General features: G+C 38.5%; 1 protein-coding gene across 2 annotated transcripts; it reads left to right on the forward strand.

Annotated features, from left to right (window-relative positions):
- Nucleotides 1-104: 104 nt before the first annotated feature.
- gpat4 (glycerol-3-phosphate acyltransferase 4) lies at nucleotides 105-10583 on the forward strand. 2 transcript variants are annotated; one of them, XM_051684051.1, is made up of 13 exons: nucleotides 105-234; nucleotides 565-1090; nucleotides 3682-3751; nucleotides 3846-4128; nucleotides 6717-6791; nucleotides 7423-7512; nucleotides 7638-7731; nucleotides 7818-7933; nucleotides 8047-8102; nucleotides 8205-8290; nucleotides 8390-8518; nucleotides 9587-9666; nucleotides 9957-10583. In XM_051684051.1, exons 2-13 carry the CDS (start codon nucleotides 923-925, stop codon nucleotides 10063-10065), a joined length of 1356 nt encoding a protein of 451 aa, XP_051540011.1. In that variant the 5' UTR covers nucleotides 105-234; nucleotides 565-922; the 3' UTR covers nucleotides 10066-10583. The 2 variants fall into 2 exon arrangements, with proteins under 2 accessions (XP_051540011.1, XP_051540012.1); XM_051684052.1 differs by lacking the exon at nucleotides 6717-6791.
- The last annotated feature ends 7271 nt before the right edge of the window (nucleotides 10584-17854 follow it).

Genomic DNA, 17854 nt, shown 5'->3' on the forward strand with positions numbered 1-17854 from the left:
TCCATTCAAAATGAACGGCCTCTTGTCTCCTACCACCGCGTTATGCTATTTTATACCTATCTTGTAGAAGAGCTCTGAACAAGGCAGCCGAGCCCACCGGAAACGGAAATAGCGGCAGCCGTGCTATGCTCTTAAACTAGAGTCATAACCACATCAGCAGCCGCTCACGATGCTTAAATATCAAATCTGTAATTAATCCAAAAGAAAAATAATCACGTTATCTTCTTGCAAAAGGTGAGTATAAGACGCAGGTTTCATACACCTAATGCCGTTTGCGGGTTTAATTATGTAGTTAAATAATAAGCTTTTGTTTAGCGTATTAGCCTACATTCATTTACATCTGAATAGCCAGTAACATTTCCTAACACCTAATTTATTCAATTTATGATTTATGCATATCACTATTACTAGCTCAGAAAAAAAATCCGTGTAATGTGTTTATATCTGGGATAACGTCATAATATTAAATGTTAGCTGTTGATAATAATGTTCACTCTCGGTTGATGAGCAATTTTTTTAACTCTTTATTCACATATCTTTGTGTTTGTGTCTCTTTCTTTCTAGATATGTCAGAGATGGCAGTGGATCATGTTAAGTTGTTTCAAAAAATCCCTTGAGGCTAAAAGAATAATTTCATTATTGGACATCAATACACATGTTTATGCTCTATATTTCCAACTCTCAAGACTGACACAGAGAGTTTCCAAACCCTGACAAGTCTTGTTGGCATGTCTCTACCGCTATTGTGTTAACTTGATGGATATTTTTCCATTGTTCCAAGCATAAATGTTTATCTTTCACGATGTGCCTATGAATTCCTTGTTTCAGCGTAGGCTTCAGAAATTGAGGCACTATAGAAGAGTCCAGTCTTTATTTAGGGAATCACTTTGAATTGTTACTTCCCTGTAACATCGCAGTCAAGATGGAGTCCTACCTCTTCCAGTTCGACAGCCTGATCTGTATGCTCTTGGGCATCTCCTTCACGGTGTGGTTTACTCTTCTGCTGGTCTTCATCATTGTGCCTGCAATCCTGGGTGTGTCGTTCGGGATCCGCAGGCTCTACATGAAATCACTGATCAAGCTTTTTGAGGTGAGATTGTTCATTAATTGTATGTATGCCTCTTTCTCCACTGATCAAGAGTCTTCTCATGAACTCATCATCCCATAGTACAAAGAACTTTACTAGAATTTCAAGGAACCTGTGGGAGATTAAAGCTGGTTAGATAGATTGCAGTGTAAACATGATCTTTGGTGGTCTTAAAACTGCCTTGTCTCATAGTGTCAATGGAAAAGTCATTTGGGGGAGCTCTCAACGGCGCAAGTTAACACTCTCTTCCTCCTCAGAGGCAGCCAGAGGCTGAGAGTAGAATATTCATTCATGATTGACAGAATAAATGTGTAAGTTTTGAGGGTGTGGCTGTCATTTAACTCTGTTTAACCTATGCTGTTGCATACTATTTCATCTTCAGGACAAATAACACATGCAAACATTAGTGAAGAATTTGGCAGTTAATCTTGTTTTATAGCAGTTTCTAAGTGTATCTGTGTGACCTTGAATGTAACTGTTTCAGGATGAGAGATGCCACAAGTGGCAGTTTTAGAGACCTGTTTACTCCGTTGCATGTTAATCTTTCTTCAGTCACCCACATGCATGATAAAGTTTTGTTTTTCGCTAAAATAAGCAGCCTGAGTGATAGATCACCCAAAAAATAAAAATTTCTCATTTACTCACCCTCATGCCATCCCAGATGTGTATGACTTTTGTTTTTCTGCAGAATACAAAAGAAGGTTTTTATAATACTTCAGCTCTGTTGGTCCTCACAATGTATGTGAATGGTGGCCAGAACTTTGAATCTCTAAAAAGCATATAAAGGCAGCATAAAAGTAATCCATACGACTCCAGTTGTGAAAACTCTGTCCTTCAAAAGCTATATGATAGGTGTGGGTGAAAAACAGATCAGTATTTAAGTCTATTTGTTTTACCTATAAATCTCTACTTTCACTTTCACATTGTTCTTATTTTGTTTGCAAATCGCCACCTACTGGGCACCTATCTGTTTCTCACCCACACTTATAATGATATCGCTTTTGATGACGGATTAAACAACTGGAGTAATATGGATTACTTTTACACTGCCTTCGTGCTTTTTGGTGCTTCAAAGTTCTGGCCACCATTCGCTTGCAATGATTGGACCAACAGAGCTGAAATATTCTAAAAATGTTTTCTTTGTGTTCAGCAGAAGAAATAAGGTCATAAACATCTGGGATGGCATGAGGGTGAGTAAATAATGGGATCCTTTTCAATTTGGGATAAACTGGCCCTTTAAATGAGATTACATCTTCTAGTGCTGCTTCGTAACAGCAACGGCTCAGTTGCATATGCGCTTACTGCACATTCAGAGGACATTAGAAAAATTGAAATGATGACGAAGCCGCATTTGCATCTCACCTAAGTACACTTTGGGCTTAACGGTTCTGAATTGTCACAGTTATTTATTTGCTTACTACACATCAATATGTCTTTGAAAATAGATTTTTTTTTAAGTCTCACACCTAATTTTGCTACTTTCATTTTATGTAAATGTGTCATGTGTCTTGGAACAAGTTCTGATGGTTTCATGCGGTTACACTCTTCTCTCATCCATCTGGACTGATTGAGTCACCCTCTGTCCGACCCTCTCCGGACTCTCTGAGAAACTCCAGATGGCTGTTTTTAGTAACTAACCTCCCCAGACTCTGCCATCATGTGACCCTGAACAGGGGATGAGATTTAGTCTGACAAGCAGCTTGACTGTTCTCTTTTTCTCCATCCTGAGTCAGAGCATCATCAGTTCCCAAGAGAGTCTGTGTTTACTTTCACACAGTGGATTGTCATCTTTCCACACTCTGTGCTCAGCTGCTGTCCTTGGTTGGACAGCAGTTTTGATGATCTTTGAGGGGAAATTCACAGGCAACAGCAGCAACGTAACATGTTTAGTGCACAAATACACAGATGAACATACATAATGTGCAGGTAGACAGCGCAAAATATTGAGTCCATTTACTTTAATGGGCTCCCATAGGCAGATTATAGCTCATTTCCCTTTAAACTGTCAGTGGTTGCTCTGTGTGTGTGATCATAGATGAGGTTTTCAGGGAGCTTTGGCTAAGCTCCAGGATCAGCCGATGTGTTCTCCCCTGTGTTGGCTTTGTGGATTTGGCTCCCCAAAGGCTGTTTACCGCTTGAATGATGTTTCTCTGTCCTCATGACAGATGCGTGAGGTTAGCCTGTACCAGAGGGAACATGGGAGGCCTCTTGGGGTCTCAGACCAGCCTGCCACTGAGGAGATACAAATTAGATGTAACAAAGTGTAACGAAAAGAAGCTTAAAGGGATAGTTCACCCAAAAATGAGAAATCTGTCATCATTTACTCACCCTAATGTTATTCCAAACCCGTATGAATTCCTTCCTTCCGTGAAACACAAAAGAAGATGTTAGGCAGAATGTTATCTTTGGTAACCATACAATGAAAGTGAAAGGTGTCTGAGGCTACCAGCCCCTAACATTCTGCCTAACATCTCCTTTTGTGTTCCTTGGAAGCAAGAAATCCATACACATAATGTGATATTGTTATGCAACACAAATAGAGTGTTGACTTTGCTTCTTTTGATGCCTGATTACATTTCTTGCTCTGTTTTTAGTGGGCGACATTAAGAATGGAGAGGGGAGCCAAGGAGAAGAATCAGCATCTCTACAAACCCTACAGCAATGGTGAACCATTAAATGGATCATCCACATGAGTTACCACTAACATAATTTCTCCAACATCAAAGAAACTGAGTTCCTCTCTTTCTGTCTCTTCCAGGGATCATTGCTAAAGAGCTAGTGTCACTTGAACAGGAGATCCAGGAAATGAGGCGTGGCGGCGCAGAGCCCGAGTTTGACATGTCCGACATCTTCTATTTCTGCCGGCGAGGTGTGGAGAGCATTGTGGACGATGAGGTGACCAAACGATTCACAGCAGAGGAGCTGGAGTCTTGGAACCTGCTAACCCGCAGCAACTACAATTTTCACCACATCAGCACCAGACTCACAGCACTGTGGGGGGTGGGAGTGCTCATCCGCTATGGGTTCCTGCTGCCGCTCAGGTGAGAAGAGGAGAAATGGATCGAGAACCGGTTCTTAATCAGAACCGGTTGCATTTAATAAAAAATACAGGGACCAAAATCATTTAAGACATTCGGTTCCATTAACGGTTCTTGAAGGCCTACTTTTTTCTGCCGATGCGGATGAAACGCATTGTACTGAAACACTCTTAAAGTCAGCATTTTATGTTCAGGCAGGGCTGAGCCACTAATAAATCGACACTGCCATGGCAAAGAAAATGAACATACAGCATGACCAGTGTATTTTTTTTTATTGTATTTTTCTCCCCAATTTGGAATGCCCAATTCCCAATGCGCTTTAAGTCCTTATGGTGGCGTAGTGACACGCCTCAATCTGGGTGGCGGAGGACGAATCTCAGTTGCCTCCGTGTCTGAGACCGTCAATCCGTGCATCTAATCACGTGGCTTGTTGAGCGTGTTACCACGGGGAATAGCGTGAAGCCTCCACATGCGCAACGTCTCCGCGGTAACGCGCTCAACAAGCCACGTGATTAGATGCTCAGATTGACGGTCTCAGACGCGGAAGCAACTGAGATTCGTCCTCCGCCACCCGGATTGAGGCGAGTCACTACGCCACCACCAGGACTTCAAGTGCATCCACGCACCCCACCGAGAGCGAGAACCACACATCATAGTGACCACTAGGAGGTTACCCCATGTGACTCTACCCTCCCTAGCAACCAGGCCAATTGGTTGCTTGGGAGACCTGGCTGGAGTCACTCTGCACGCCCTGGAGTTCTGGATTTGAACTCACGACTCCAGGGGTGGTAGTCAGCGTCAATACTCGCTGACCTTCCCAGGCCCCCGACCAGTGTATTTTTGAACAAATTACTCAAATTATGAGCCAGTTCTTTTTAACAAATTGGTCAAAAAGACATACAAATCAGTCTTGAGTCTGAGTAATTGGTTTGAAGCAGTCTGACAATTTACTCACTGAATCAGTCACAGTGTTTACTAAATAAATGTCTGACCGCAAGTCATTACTTTTCAAAATGAACCAAGATGTGGCTTTAATCTTTGTAATTAATGACTAGTTTTTCATATGACAATGTGTTAAAAATAGTTAAAAATACCGATTTGGGAGAGATTTTTGGAAATGGTACTTATATAAAAAAAAAAAAAAAGAATCTTCAAGGAACCAGAATCGTTAAATTTATGATTTTCATCCTTATCTGTAATCATAGCCTTTATTTGTAAAATCAGTTTAGATGCAGCCAAGACGAAGAATAAAGAAATTCTCTCATCATTTACTCACCCTCATGCCATCCTAGATGTGTATGACTTTCTTTCTTCTGCTGAACACAAGTGAAGATTTTTAGAAGAATATCTCAGCTCTGTAGGTCCATATAATGCAAGTGAATGGTGACCAGAACTTTACAGCTCCAAAAAGCACATAAAGGCTGCTTAAAAGTAATCTATAAGACTCCAGTGGTTTAATAAATGTCTTCTGAAGCGATCTAATCAATTTTGTGGAGAACAGACCAAAATGTAACTCCTTTTTCACTGTACATCTTGCCATTCTAGTCTCTAGGAACAATTATGATTTCAAGCTCGATTACACTTCCTAGTGCTTGACACATGCGCAGAGAGCTAGATGGCGCTATGAAGTGTAATCGAAAATAAACTTTTATGCTGTCTTTATGTGCTTTTTGGAGCTTCAAAGTTTTGGTGGCCATTCACTTGCATTGTGAGAATCCACAGAGCTGAAATATTCTTGTAAAAATCTTCATTTGATTTCAGCAGAAGAAAGTCATACAAAGTCATCCGGGATTGCAGTAGGGAAAGTAAATGAAGAGAGGTGGGTGAACTATTCCTATAAAATGTCAGTGTTTTTTAAACTGTCAGCACTTTAAGACCATCAGCAGTTTTAAGGCTTTCAGATGCCCAACGCTTAAGGTTAAATTGACTTTTTCTATTTTTATACATTGCAGACTATGAATTGAACTATTAGAGATTCTTTTAAAGTACTATGCTACAGAAATGTATTCATCACCTGAGGCTGTTTGTAATCTCTATTAGTCTCTTATACAAATAATGTTTATTCAGTGTTTAAATTAAGAAGGATGTGAATAGATTTTGTGCGGTATGCTTTTTTGTTTTGTTTTGTTTGTTTTTTTCTCCCCTTTTCCTCCCAGTTTGGAATTCCCAATGCGCTCTAAGTCCTCGTGGTGGCGTAGTGACTCGCCTCAATCCGGGTGGTGGAGGATGAATCTCAGTTGCCTCCGCGTCTGAGACCATCAATCTGCACATTTTATCACGTGGCTTGTTGAGCGTGTTACCACGGAGACGTAGCGCGTGTGGAGGCTTCACGCTATTCTCCGCGGCATCCACGCACAACTCACCATGTGCCCCACCGAGAGCGAGAACCACACATTATAGCAACCACGAGGAGGTTACCCCATGTGACTCTACCCTCCCTAGCAACAGGGCCAATTTGGTTGCTGGAGTCACTCAGCACGCCCTGGATTCGAACTCGTGACTCCAAGGCTGGAAGTCAGCGTCAGTACTCGCTGAGCTACCCAGGCCCCTTGTGCAGTATGCTTTTAACTCTTGGCTTGTGCTCTTGACAGGGTCACGCTTGCTTTTACTGGTGTCTGTCTTCTTGTTGTTTTGACGTCAATCGTTGGCCTGTTTCCAAATGGAAGGTATGTTTCTGTGCACTTCTAAAGTTCTTGGCAAGCCGAAGCACATTTTCTGAATCTTCATTATTTTTAATTAATTTAGAAAGCATGTGTTAGTGATTGAACCACAAGCTGTTATTCACCAAACTCTTCATGTTTAAAGACCCCCATAAAATCAAAGTTGGACTTTTGTGGCTTTTAGTTCATGTTAGCTTTGCTGCCATCTGTGTCCCAGTGTACTCTTATAAATTGGCAAAATTAACATTTATCAGATTATCACATTCAAATTTCACAGTCTTTTTCGGGAAAACAGACCAAAAATATTAATGACACATCTTGCACTCGTATCCATCATCTTTTTTTATTAACCTAATAAAATACTCAGTAGATTGAAAATGTCAATCTGCCTCTGACTAGTATTAGCAAGGACATTAAAAATAAAGCAGCTGTCCCACCCTAACTTCCTGTTTCACTAGTATAGTTTAAACTGTTTAAGTATGTCAACACAGGAAAGAAAACTGTACTTCTCAAACAATGTTGTGGGGGTTTTTAAATATATAGTAATGTATTTGCTCTTGATCCACTGATTCTACCAAAAGACACCTGATGTTTCCTGAAGCAAATGTAAATGTAATATTTGTGTTTATAACTGCAGGATGAAGAATTATCTGAGTGATAAGGTTCATCTGATGTGTTACCGCATCTGCGTGCGAGCCCTCACTGCCATCATCACCTACCATGACAGGTATGCACACATAAACACAATATTATGAGTCAGCATTTGGGGACAACAGCTGTACACTGATGTTGCCATGCCCAAGGTGAAGCTAGTATGCATACTGCGTTGTTTTCTTTGACGTGTCCTTCCAGTGAGAATAAACCAAAAAATGGAGGAATCTGTGTGGCCAATCACACCTCTCCCATTGATGTCATCATTCTGGCCAGTGACGGATGCTACGCTATGGTAGTGTGATGTGTTGATGTTTTGTGAGATGCTTGTTGATGTTTAATGCAGGATGTGCATTAACCATTCCTGTCTGCATGGATCAGGTGGGTCAGGTCCACGGTGGTCTGATGGGGGTCATTCAGAGGGCGATGGTCAAAGCCTGTCCGCACATTTGGTTTGAGAGGTCTGAAGTCAAGGACAGACACCTAGTGGCTAAACGGTAACGTTGCAATTGACGGTTCTTTTAACTTAAGACTACTTTTTCATCAGCTGCCTTTAAACTGAAAGTTTAACTTAAAAATATCTTTTTTATATATATGTAAATATACATAGATTAAGTGACCATGTTGCAGATGAAAGCAAACTGCCCATCCTCATATTCCCAGAAGGTAAGTGCCAAAACCTAGAAAGGCTGTGATATAAATGCTCGTTTATCATACTGTAACACATGTGTGGATGAAATAATGACATCCTCGATGTCTCCTCATAAGGAACCTGTATTAACAACACTTCAGTCATGATGTTCAAGAAGGGAAGCTTTGAGATCGGCTGTACTGTTTACCCTGTCGCCATAAAGGTAAGAACATTATTTATTTATTTTTTCACTTTTTTCCACAATTGTTAACAGATTCAAATGTTTGAAAATCCCACTGACTTGTTTATACTGTTTTGGCAGTACGACCCTCGTTTCGGTGATGCGTTCTGGAACAGCAGTAAGTTTGGGATGGTGAACTATCTGCTGCATATGATGAGCAGTTGGGCCATCGTCTGCAGCGTCTGGTATCTTCCTCCAATGAGCAGAATGGTGAGACAACGCAGACACATTGATTTAGCATCTAAAGAAAAATTTCCATTGAACTGTACTGTTCCTTTATCAAGCTAATTATGATTATTACAGATGAACCTTAACCCCAAAATACTTTTGCTAACTTCTAGGGGACAGTTTTGTCTCCAAAAGTATAGCCAGATCAGAGGCCCCATTTACACCTTGCGTTTTCAATAAGCCGATTGCTATCGGATTCCACTTGACCACATTAAGTGACAGGTGTAAATGCACCCAAGACGCATTGGGATCAGACCACTGAAACCACATTCGGAGGTGGTCAGGAATGGATTTGGACCACATTCAAGGAAGGTGTAAATGCGAATGTGTTTCCGTTATCCGGATACAACTACCTAAGTGGTTAATTATGTGATGAGGTTCTTCTACAGTCATCCTTTGTAAAAGCGCTGAGTTGCGGGTTCTTGCCTTTTTCTGTTAATTCAGCAATGTGAAGATCAAATCGGACACCACTGCCTTGCAATCTTGTCGCCCGAACAAAGAACAGTATTGCATGTATTTTTCCATTGGTTTTCACTTGGAATATCTCGTCTGTCTCTCTCCTCAAATCCCCATTTTTCTCACGTCTCCAGTTTTCAAATCACCCGCGACACTCACGTGAAACCAGTCTTCACTCGCTCATTTCAGATGAGGATCATATACAAAGCGCCGAGCGCAAGATGAATATAATTAAATTTGCTTCAGCAATCTGAAATTTAGCTTTGGTAGCCACCAAAAAATATGAAATGAGGAAAAACCCTGTCTGTTAAAGTGATGGAAAGCATTTGAATTATCCATCAAGACGGAGAATTTTCAGTTACCACCTCCTCTGATGTAATATGTAAGTAGTGATTTCCATTTTGCGCAGGTAATTTTGATCAGATCGCTGTCTGATCACTGTGGAGATGCATTTAACTGCAAAGTGTAAATGCAATCCAGCTAAAGAATATCCAGATACTATCCGGATATGAAACGCATGTTAATGCATGGTGTAAACGGGGCCAGAATCTCACATATTCAGGTGTTTTGTTAACCTTTTTCTGACACATGCAGGAAGGGGAGGACGCTGTGCAGTTTGCCAACAGGGTCAAGGCGGCCATTGCTAGAAAGGGAGGCCTGGCAGACTTGTTGTGGTGAGTTCAAGACAAAGTCTTTTATTTCTTACAAACACTTAATGCATAGGCAGTCAAATGTTTTTTCTACAGGTAAGCTCCTGCCTAAACTCTGCATTTAAATGTTTTTTTACTAACAAAATAATGACAAAATAAGTGTAAGAATGAAGTAATAAGAATTAGTAAGGAGATGACATAAAGAAGACTATGTATCAAGTTACTCTAAAAATAGTGGTAAACACTGTGCCAGGACATGGGCTTTGACCCATTTTTTTTTCATCTTCAATCTTCTGTGTTTTCAATGTTCTCAGGGACGGCGGTCTGAAACGTGGGAAAGTTAAAGAAGTTTTCAGAGAGGAGCAGCAGAAGCTGTACAGCAAAGTTTTAGTGGGCAATAGCGAAGACCGCAGTCGCTCCTGAAGGGACCCAGCTGTCTTGCTTGACTTGAAACATGCTGCGCAGCGCTCACGGCGAGAGCCTGGACCCTCCGCAGAATGCAGTGTGGCCCAAGACTGGCCCCCTTCTGAATCTGCTCACACAGAACTGTAGAACTGGACTGAAGAAATCAGTCAAGAGCCGGTGAGGGAGAATGTTGTTGCCAGATCCTCTGCCCACTGCTGCGCCTCAGGAGCTTTTTGCGTTATTGCACGATTGTCTCAGTGGCATTCAATTTCTGGGCTGATTTCAACTTGGAGTGAGAGTTACACGTGACATACTTGATTTTTACTTCCTTCACAGTCTGTTAATGTTTTGCATATTTGTGCTTTGTTACTGTATTGCACGATGTCCCAGGAGAAGTGTGAGAGAGTTTGAAGTGATTTATTTAAGCTTGTAAAATAAAAAAAAACAGAGGATGGTGTGCGTAGAGCTTTAGTGTTGCAAGAACCATGTCCATTAATTGTTTAGATGCTCAGCGTTCATCTCCTCATGGCAGCCTATTTAGTGTGCTGTGTGTTTATTTATTTTTTTTATAAAATACTGTTCTTTTTAAACAGGTCATGTTACCTTCTCATCAGTTGGGGGTCTGAATGATGTGTGAGGTTTATTTTCTAAACTTCAGAAAAGACAACTGTTTATTCACAGAAAAATTTGTTAGTAGTGCTTGCTCAAGGCTAGGGTAAACTTCGTTTTTCTGTGTGCTGGAACATGTCTGTTATTATTTTTACTCTTGCTTAGAGTTAAGGGTTTTTCAAAAATACTCAAACGGGTCATTCTCAAAAAATGTAGACTTTCCATTTTACAAAATATTAACATTTTCAATTCAGTTCAGTTTTCGCCAATAAAAGCTGAGGGTAAAATTGTTTTAACATCTCAACATTATTATTATTTATAAAGGAACACGACTGTTATTCTTTATTTTGTATTATTTAATTTTGTTTCATGAATGAAGCAAGGGTTGTAACACCAGTGACAAATTCTATTAAAAAGCGAATTTCAGGGGGCCTGCGTAGCTCAGCAAGTAAAGACGCTGACTACCACACCTGGAGTTGCAAGTTCGTATCCTGCGTACTACTGATTGACTCCAGTCAGGCTTCCTAAGCAACTAATTGTCCCGGTTGCTAGGGTGGGTAGAGTCATGTTGGGTTAACCTCCTCGTGGTCGCTATAATGTGGTTCTGGCTCTTGGTGGGGCGCTTGGTGATTTGTGCGTGGATGCCATGGAGAATAGCGTGAGTCTCCACACACGCTAGGTCTTCATGCCCACAGTAGAGCGCTCAACAAGCCAAGTGATAAGATGCACGGATTGACAGTCTCAGACACGGAGGCAACTGAGATTCATCCTCCGCCACCTAGATTGAGGCGAGCCACTACGCCAGCACTAGGAAACATAGCGCATTTGGAATTGAGCATTAAAGGGATAGTTCACCCCAAAATTTAATTTCATTCCTTTACTCACCCTCATGCCATTCCAGATGTGTATGACTTTTTATTTGCAGAACACAAATGCAGATTTTTAGAAGAATATTTCAGCTCTGTTGGTCCATACAATGCAAGTGAATGGTGACCAGAACTTTGAAGTTCCAAAAAGCACATAGAGGCAGCATAAAAGTCATCCATAAGATTCCACTGGATAAATCTATATCTTCAGAAGCGATATGATAGGTGTGGGTGGGAAACAGATGAATATTTAAGTCTATTTTATTTATTTTTTTAACTATAAATCTCCAACTTTGACCAGCCCCGACCTGCATGCACGAAGAATGTGAATTGAAGAAGAATGTGGAATTGAAAGTGGAGATTTATAGTAAAAAAAAAGACTTAAATATTGATCTGTTTCTCACCCACACATATCATATTGATTCAGAAAACATGGATTAAACCACTGGTGTCGTATGGATTTCTTTTATGCTACCTTTGTGAGCTTTTTGAAGCTTCAAAGTTTTGGTCACTATTTACTTGCATTGAATGGATCTGACAGAGCTGAGATATTCTTCTAAATATCTTAATTTGTGTTCTACAGAAGAAAGAAAGTAATGACTCATTTACATGACCCGGACATGTTTTCGTGAGATTCACAACAAAACTTTGCACAAAATAATGTGGCAGTCATAAGACTCGTTCACAACTTGATCTTAAAAACGTCTCGCAGAATAGCATGGTATCTCGTTATCTTACAGAGCTAAAAACAACATTCATGAGGGCTGTGGAGTCAGTCATCCTGATTAGAAACTTCCTGTTAATTCAGTTAGTCACACAGTTAACTCACTAGCTGTTTTATGCAGATAAAGTTAATGTAAAACGTTGCTACAGTGAAGGCCCAGCAAGCATTTTGAATAACAAATCAGGAGTGTGAGAACAATTCTGTTTTCCGTTGTGAGACGTCCTTAGAGAGAATCGTGTTCTTCCAACCAGCAGCTCTCAGTCAGGCTAAAGCAAACCTATCAGTCAGGGCTGGGCCGGTCCAAGAGATGAGTGGACCAGATTCCTTCAAATAACATCACATACTTCTCACGGTTTTATGTGTGCGTGTTCAACATTTGCCAATGCATTAGAGCCCCACTGGAGAAAAACTACAGTCTAAAACACTCAGAGTGCTCATATGGGAGAACTTTATTGATCTTCAGATCAAGATAAACAGAATTCACACGCTGCAGCACAGATTTGTATGAGTACACAGCATTGTGTAATATTAAGAAGACAACATTATGTTTGGCATGAATTCGAGGTTGTACATTTAGTTACCATGTACCATAAAATGGGACACACACACACACACAAATAATAATACAAAATACTGCCATTTCTGGTGCATTAGTGCGTTTGCTAGTGGAATAAATTATAATAACAATGTCTGTTTGAAGGAATTTGTCCAGGACACAGAAGTGTTGGAATAAATGAATATATCCCCACGTTGAATAAAACATTAAGATCCTCAGTAGTTCAATGAAAATTCATACTGTCCTGCGAGCAAACAAGAAAATACACTGATTTTAAACACCATAATTAGAGTTGTATCTTAAAACTTATTGAAGTCTTTGCTGCCATCTTGTGGTCTAATAGAAAATGTAAGTTTTAAAGGAATATTTCAACCAAATATGGAAAATTCTGTAATCATTTACTCACCCTCATTTTGTTCCAAACATGTATGACTGTCTTTCTGCTACAGGAGGGACTATAACGTGACAACACATGTGAGACTCTCACAATTTCTCTGTTATGCAACATATTTGCAGTAACATCAGGCTAAATTAAATGTAGGCAGGGTTGGAACGGTAACGCATGTAACGGGATTACGTATTTAAAATACAAAATATAAGTAACTGTATTCCACTACAGTTACAATTTAAATCATTGGTAATTAGAATACAGTTACATTCTAAAATGTATTTTGATTACTGAAGAGATTACTTTGCATTTTATTGTCATTTGTTTCATTTCATATTTAGTCCTTTCAGATGGAAAACATATATATATATATATATATATATATATATATATATATATATATATATATATATATATATAAATGATGCAATCCAAAGTGTATTTGAACAACGGTGAAACACTTTCTTATGATGTGTTACATTCATACGAGCAGACAGAGAAGTAAGTTTGAAGTAAGTCTGGAGCAGAAGAAATAGAAATAAACCTTGTGTAAATTGTCAGCTTAACGCTAAGTTAAAATGCTATTTCTAGCCATTTTACATGCACGTTACCAGGCACAATCATATTTTTTTTATCCAAAAAATTCACGTTGGATCAAAATTAATTTTTTTCTAGTAAGATCTTTGATATTAGGGCAAAAATCATATTCTTGATAATAATTATTTTATTGTTTTCCTGTAAAAATATCTAGAAATCCTTAAAACAAGATCAATTTGATTCATCTTGTTTTAGAAACAACACTGCATAAGATATTTAGGTTTTTCAGAGAATGTATTTTTAACATGTGTATTTTGTCTTACTGTACTGGCAGAGTTTTTATAGTCAAAACAAATGAAAAAAATCTACCAGTGCTGAAGAAGTAATCCAAAGTATTTAGAATACGTTACTGACTTTGAGTAATCTAATGGAATACGTTACAAATTACATTTTACAGCATGTATTCTGTGATCTGTAGTGGAATACAAGTAACCCTCCCAACCCTGAATGTAGATGCATTTAAAACCTGATGAATAAAACATAAAGAGCCCCTATAGAGTAATGAAAATGCCATTTACTCTTCACATGTATATTGGCTTGTGCAGGGAGATCATTTACATCTGGAATGATCCAGCACAATCTCGCACAATTAGTCAATTTTGAATTGTCTCAAGAAAGTAGTAAAGTACTTAAGGTGATTTTGAGTGGACACAAGCTCACATAGGTGTCCTGGCAGAGTAAACAGGGCTTTAGTTTTTGTGAAATGCTTTGAGTTATGGTTCCATTCAAAGAAAACATTTAAACTTTTATAATGGTTCTGGATTAATATTTTGACATTTTTAAGTGTACTTGGAAAATGTGAATTTTTTGTGCATATCGCCACCTACTGGGCAGGGTTAGGTGGTGATATGCATGAAGAATGTGAATCAGCAAAAACAAAGAAGAAGAACTCTCAGGAGAGAAAAGCATATTGCTTCTGAAGATGTGGATTTAACCACTGGAGACATATGGATTACTTTTATGCTGCCTTTATGTGCTTTTTTAATTTTTTATATTCTTCTAAAATCTTGTGTGTGTGTTTGTGTGTGTGTGTTCTGCAGAAGAAAGAAAGTCATACACATCTGGGATGGAATGAGGGTGAGTAAATTCTAAGAGCATTTTAAATTTGGGTGACCTATTCCTTTTAGCGCATGTTTGTTAAGTGCTCTCAAGGGGAGAGATATTTTACTAATGCATTACAATGTAACTATAAGCTCTTGTTAAATTACTATATTTAACTTTTAGTAAGTATCTGGCATCATGCTGTTTGTTATCATCATATTTTCTTAAGCAATCCACCATCATTGGATTAATTCTGGCTATGTCACTGTTATATTGTAATGTAAAAAAAAAAAAAAAAACTGGCCATAACATACACAAAAGAGAGTGGCTTTGCATAGACGTTTAAAAGTTTTCACTTGTATTCTGTTGATCCTTTTCTCAGTTGTGGTTGCATAGCAATCAACCTAAGTAGACTGCAGCCTAATATTATTATATAAAGGGATACGATGAGCATAGGTGTAGATTTTGGTAGGGATGATAGGGACGTGTCCCTTCCAACTTTCATAAAATCTGAAATGTCCAAACCAACATCTTCTGAAACAGCTCATAAACGGTGTTGTCATGTGGCACCTGTAACTTTTTTCAGTGCTGTGCAGGATGCACCAATCACAGTCGATTGTAAGATTATAAAAAAAACAACATTTTCTGTAGATCACAGGGGCTGATTTCCATTGGTATCCTGCATCCAATCCTTGAAATTAATAGATTTTTCATACATTTATACCAACATTTTGAATATTATCCTTGCAATATGTCCCTACCAACTTTCAAGCCAAACCTACACCCTTAACATTGAGATTGAGAGTTTATAAAGAGAAGTGCATTGTTATCTTTCACTCCCATGCAGAACTATGAAGGCCCAGAATAATGAGCTTCAGGAACAATACAAGCATGCATCATCCTCACAAAGCATGGAGGAACACGGCTATTCTTTCAGCTGTTATCATGCAGTTTCAATTATTAAAAAGCTAAATGAAGATTATGGTTCAGTAATAATAATTTGTTTGTGTCTTTGCTGTTTTGGGTACATAGTTTATAACTAAATCCCAGACTTGCCTTTTGGTCACTCCACATACCAATCTTTGTTTAGGAATATAAGCATGTGAAGCAATGGTTTGATTCTTTCCTAGAGTAGATCTAATTGAATTTGCCCTCTTTGACAAATACTCTGTTACTTTCATTATTCTAATCACCATTAATCTCTCCATTTATGGACATTATAAGTGAATAATCTCTGTGGGAGAAACTGATTCAGTAGCTTGGATGCTTTTTTTGTAGTTGGTTTGTTCTAAGTTCTACATTGCATCATGTGTTCTTTACAGAAATGCTAGTATGGTCCTTGTTTTTAGTTTTTATATATATATAAAAAAAGACAAACAGCTAGATAGTTTATTGATTCCGCTTATGTGTTCCCTTTTTCAAGAACAATGAGAACGACTGCAGGGAAGACAATTCAATATAATTGTTGCTTTGTGCAACAGAACTGTACAGTTCTTAAATGCCTTATCTGTGGTATCCATTTTAAATACACCTTTCTATAAAATTCTCGTAAGTGAAAGGAACATCAAAGAACTATTATGAGCTGTTTGGACATTACGTACAAATGCAAAAGTCACTTTGTAGTCTGTACTTTGTGTGTGTGTTTTCATAATACACAAGTGGACCACATAAAAAAGAAAAAGTATGTTACTATGTTTTTACACAAACTTTTCTCACCTCTTGTGAAATGAAATAAAAAAAAAATAAAACACACTGAAAAGATCTAAACACTAGACAAACCCTAATGTCTAATCTATCTATGAAGTTAGCTCTATTCTCACTCTTTTTTTATGTATTTCTTTATTACGTTTTTATTTTTAGTAAGCTCAGAACATGTCACAAGCAATATGAAGTCACCAGAGGGTTAAATACTGAATGGCCGGGTGACTTTACAACATTTTTAAAAGCAGTGCATAAATTTACAGTTTTAATAGCTTTTCTGTATGTACATATCGACTACCGATAGTAGGTCTATCTATAAAGTTTCATTTTTTTTTTTGAAAACTACAAAAAAGAGACTTCTGGTTGGTAAATTTACAGCTATGAATGTGAAATTTCACTAATATACTGAGATAATTAAATGCAGCTAATGTAGGCAAGTCAGTGAGCGGCACTAAAATACAGGAACAAACCACAAAATAGAGCTGCAAGAAGCGATGACGGGCCTAAGCGCAACTGGTCCATTTCCACCCGGTGGCTTTCGGAAAACAATGCAAGGTGGACAAATGCATTTAGCATTTGACATTTTTCTAAACAATTTTGAAGCAATTTGGGTAAATATAAGAGAACTATTTTAAAGTCTGTTGTAAGAGCCACACTTCCTGCTGCCAGGTGGTGGTGCTCTGACCGTGACCCAAAATAGTCAAATCCATGTGATTAGTCCCCAAGATTAAACATACATCTCAATTTTGATCTAAATCACACATTACACACTGAAGATATGTGACACTTCCTGTTTCCCATTTTTCGCCATTAATTTAATGCCTCCCCATGGTCTTATCTTCAATAGTCTTATCGCTTTTTTATAGCTTTAACACATTTCTGTGTTTATTAGGGATTCTGTGACATATTATTTTATTTTTGAGATTGATTGTTTGCAAACTCTAAAGGAAAAATCTGGATCTTTGGGATTAAGTATGGAAATGTTTGCTTATTAATATAAAATGTATCAAGAAAATACAATACGCTAACAAAATGGTATGAATTCAATGTAAAAGTGCATTTAAAGAATAATCCGTGTTCAGTTTAAGATCAGTTGACAGCATTTGTGGCATTATGTTGTTTACCACAAAAATCAATTCTGACTTCTCCCCCTTTTTCTAAAAAATCTGGGTTACAGTAAGGCACTTATAATGGAAGTGAATGGGGCCAATCCGTAAACTTGAAAATACTGTTGTTCCAAAAGTGTTCCAAAAGTATAGCCATGAGATGTAAACATTAAGGGTGTTAACATGATTTTAATCTGATAAAATCACTTACCAACCTTT

Source organism: Myxocyprinus asiaticus, chromosome 42 (assembly GCF_019703515.2).
Source record: "Myxocyprinus asiaticus isolate MX2 ecotype Aquarium Trade chromosome 42, UBuf_Myxa_2, whole genome shotgun sequence".
Taxonomy (NCBI): Eukaryota; Metazoa; Chordata; class Actinopteri; order Cypriniformes; family Catostomidae; genus Myxocyprinus; species Myxocyprinus asiaticus.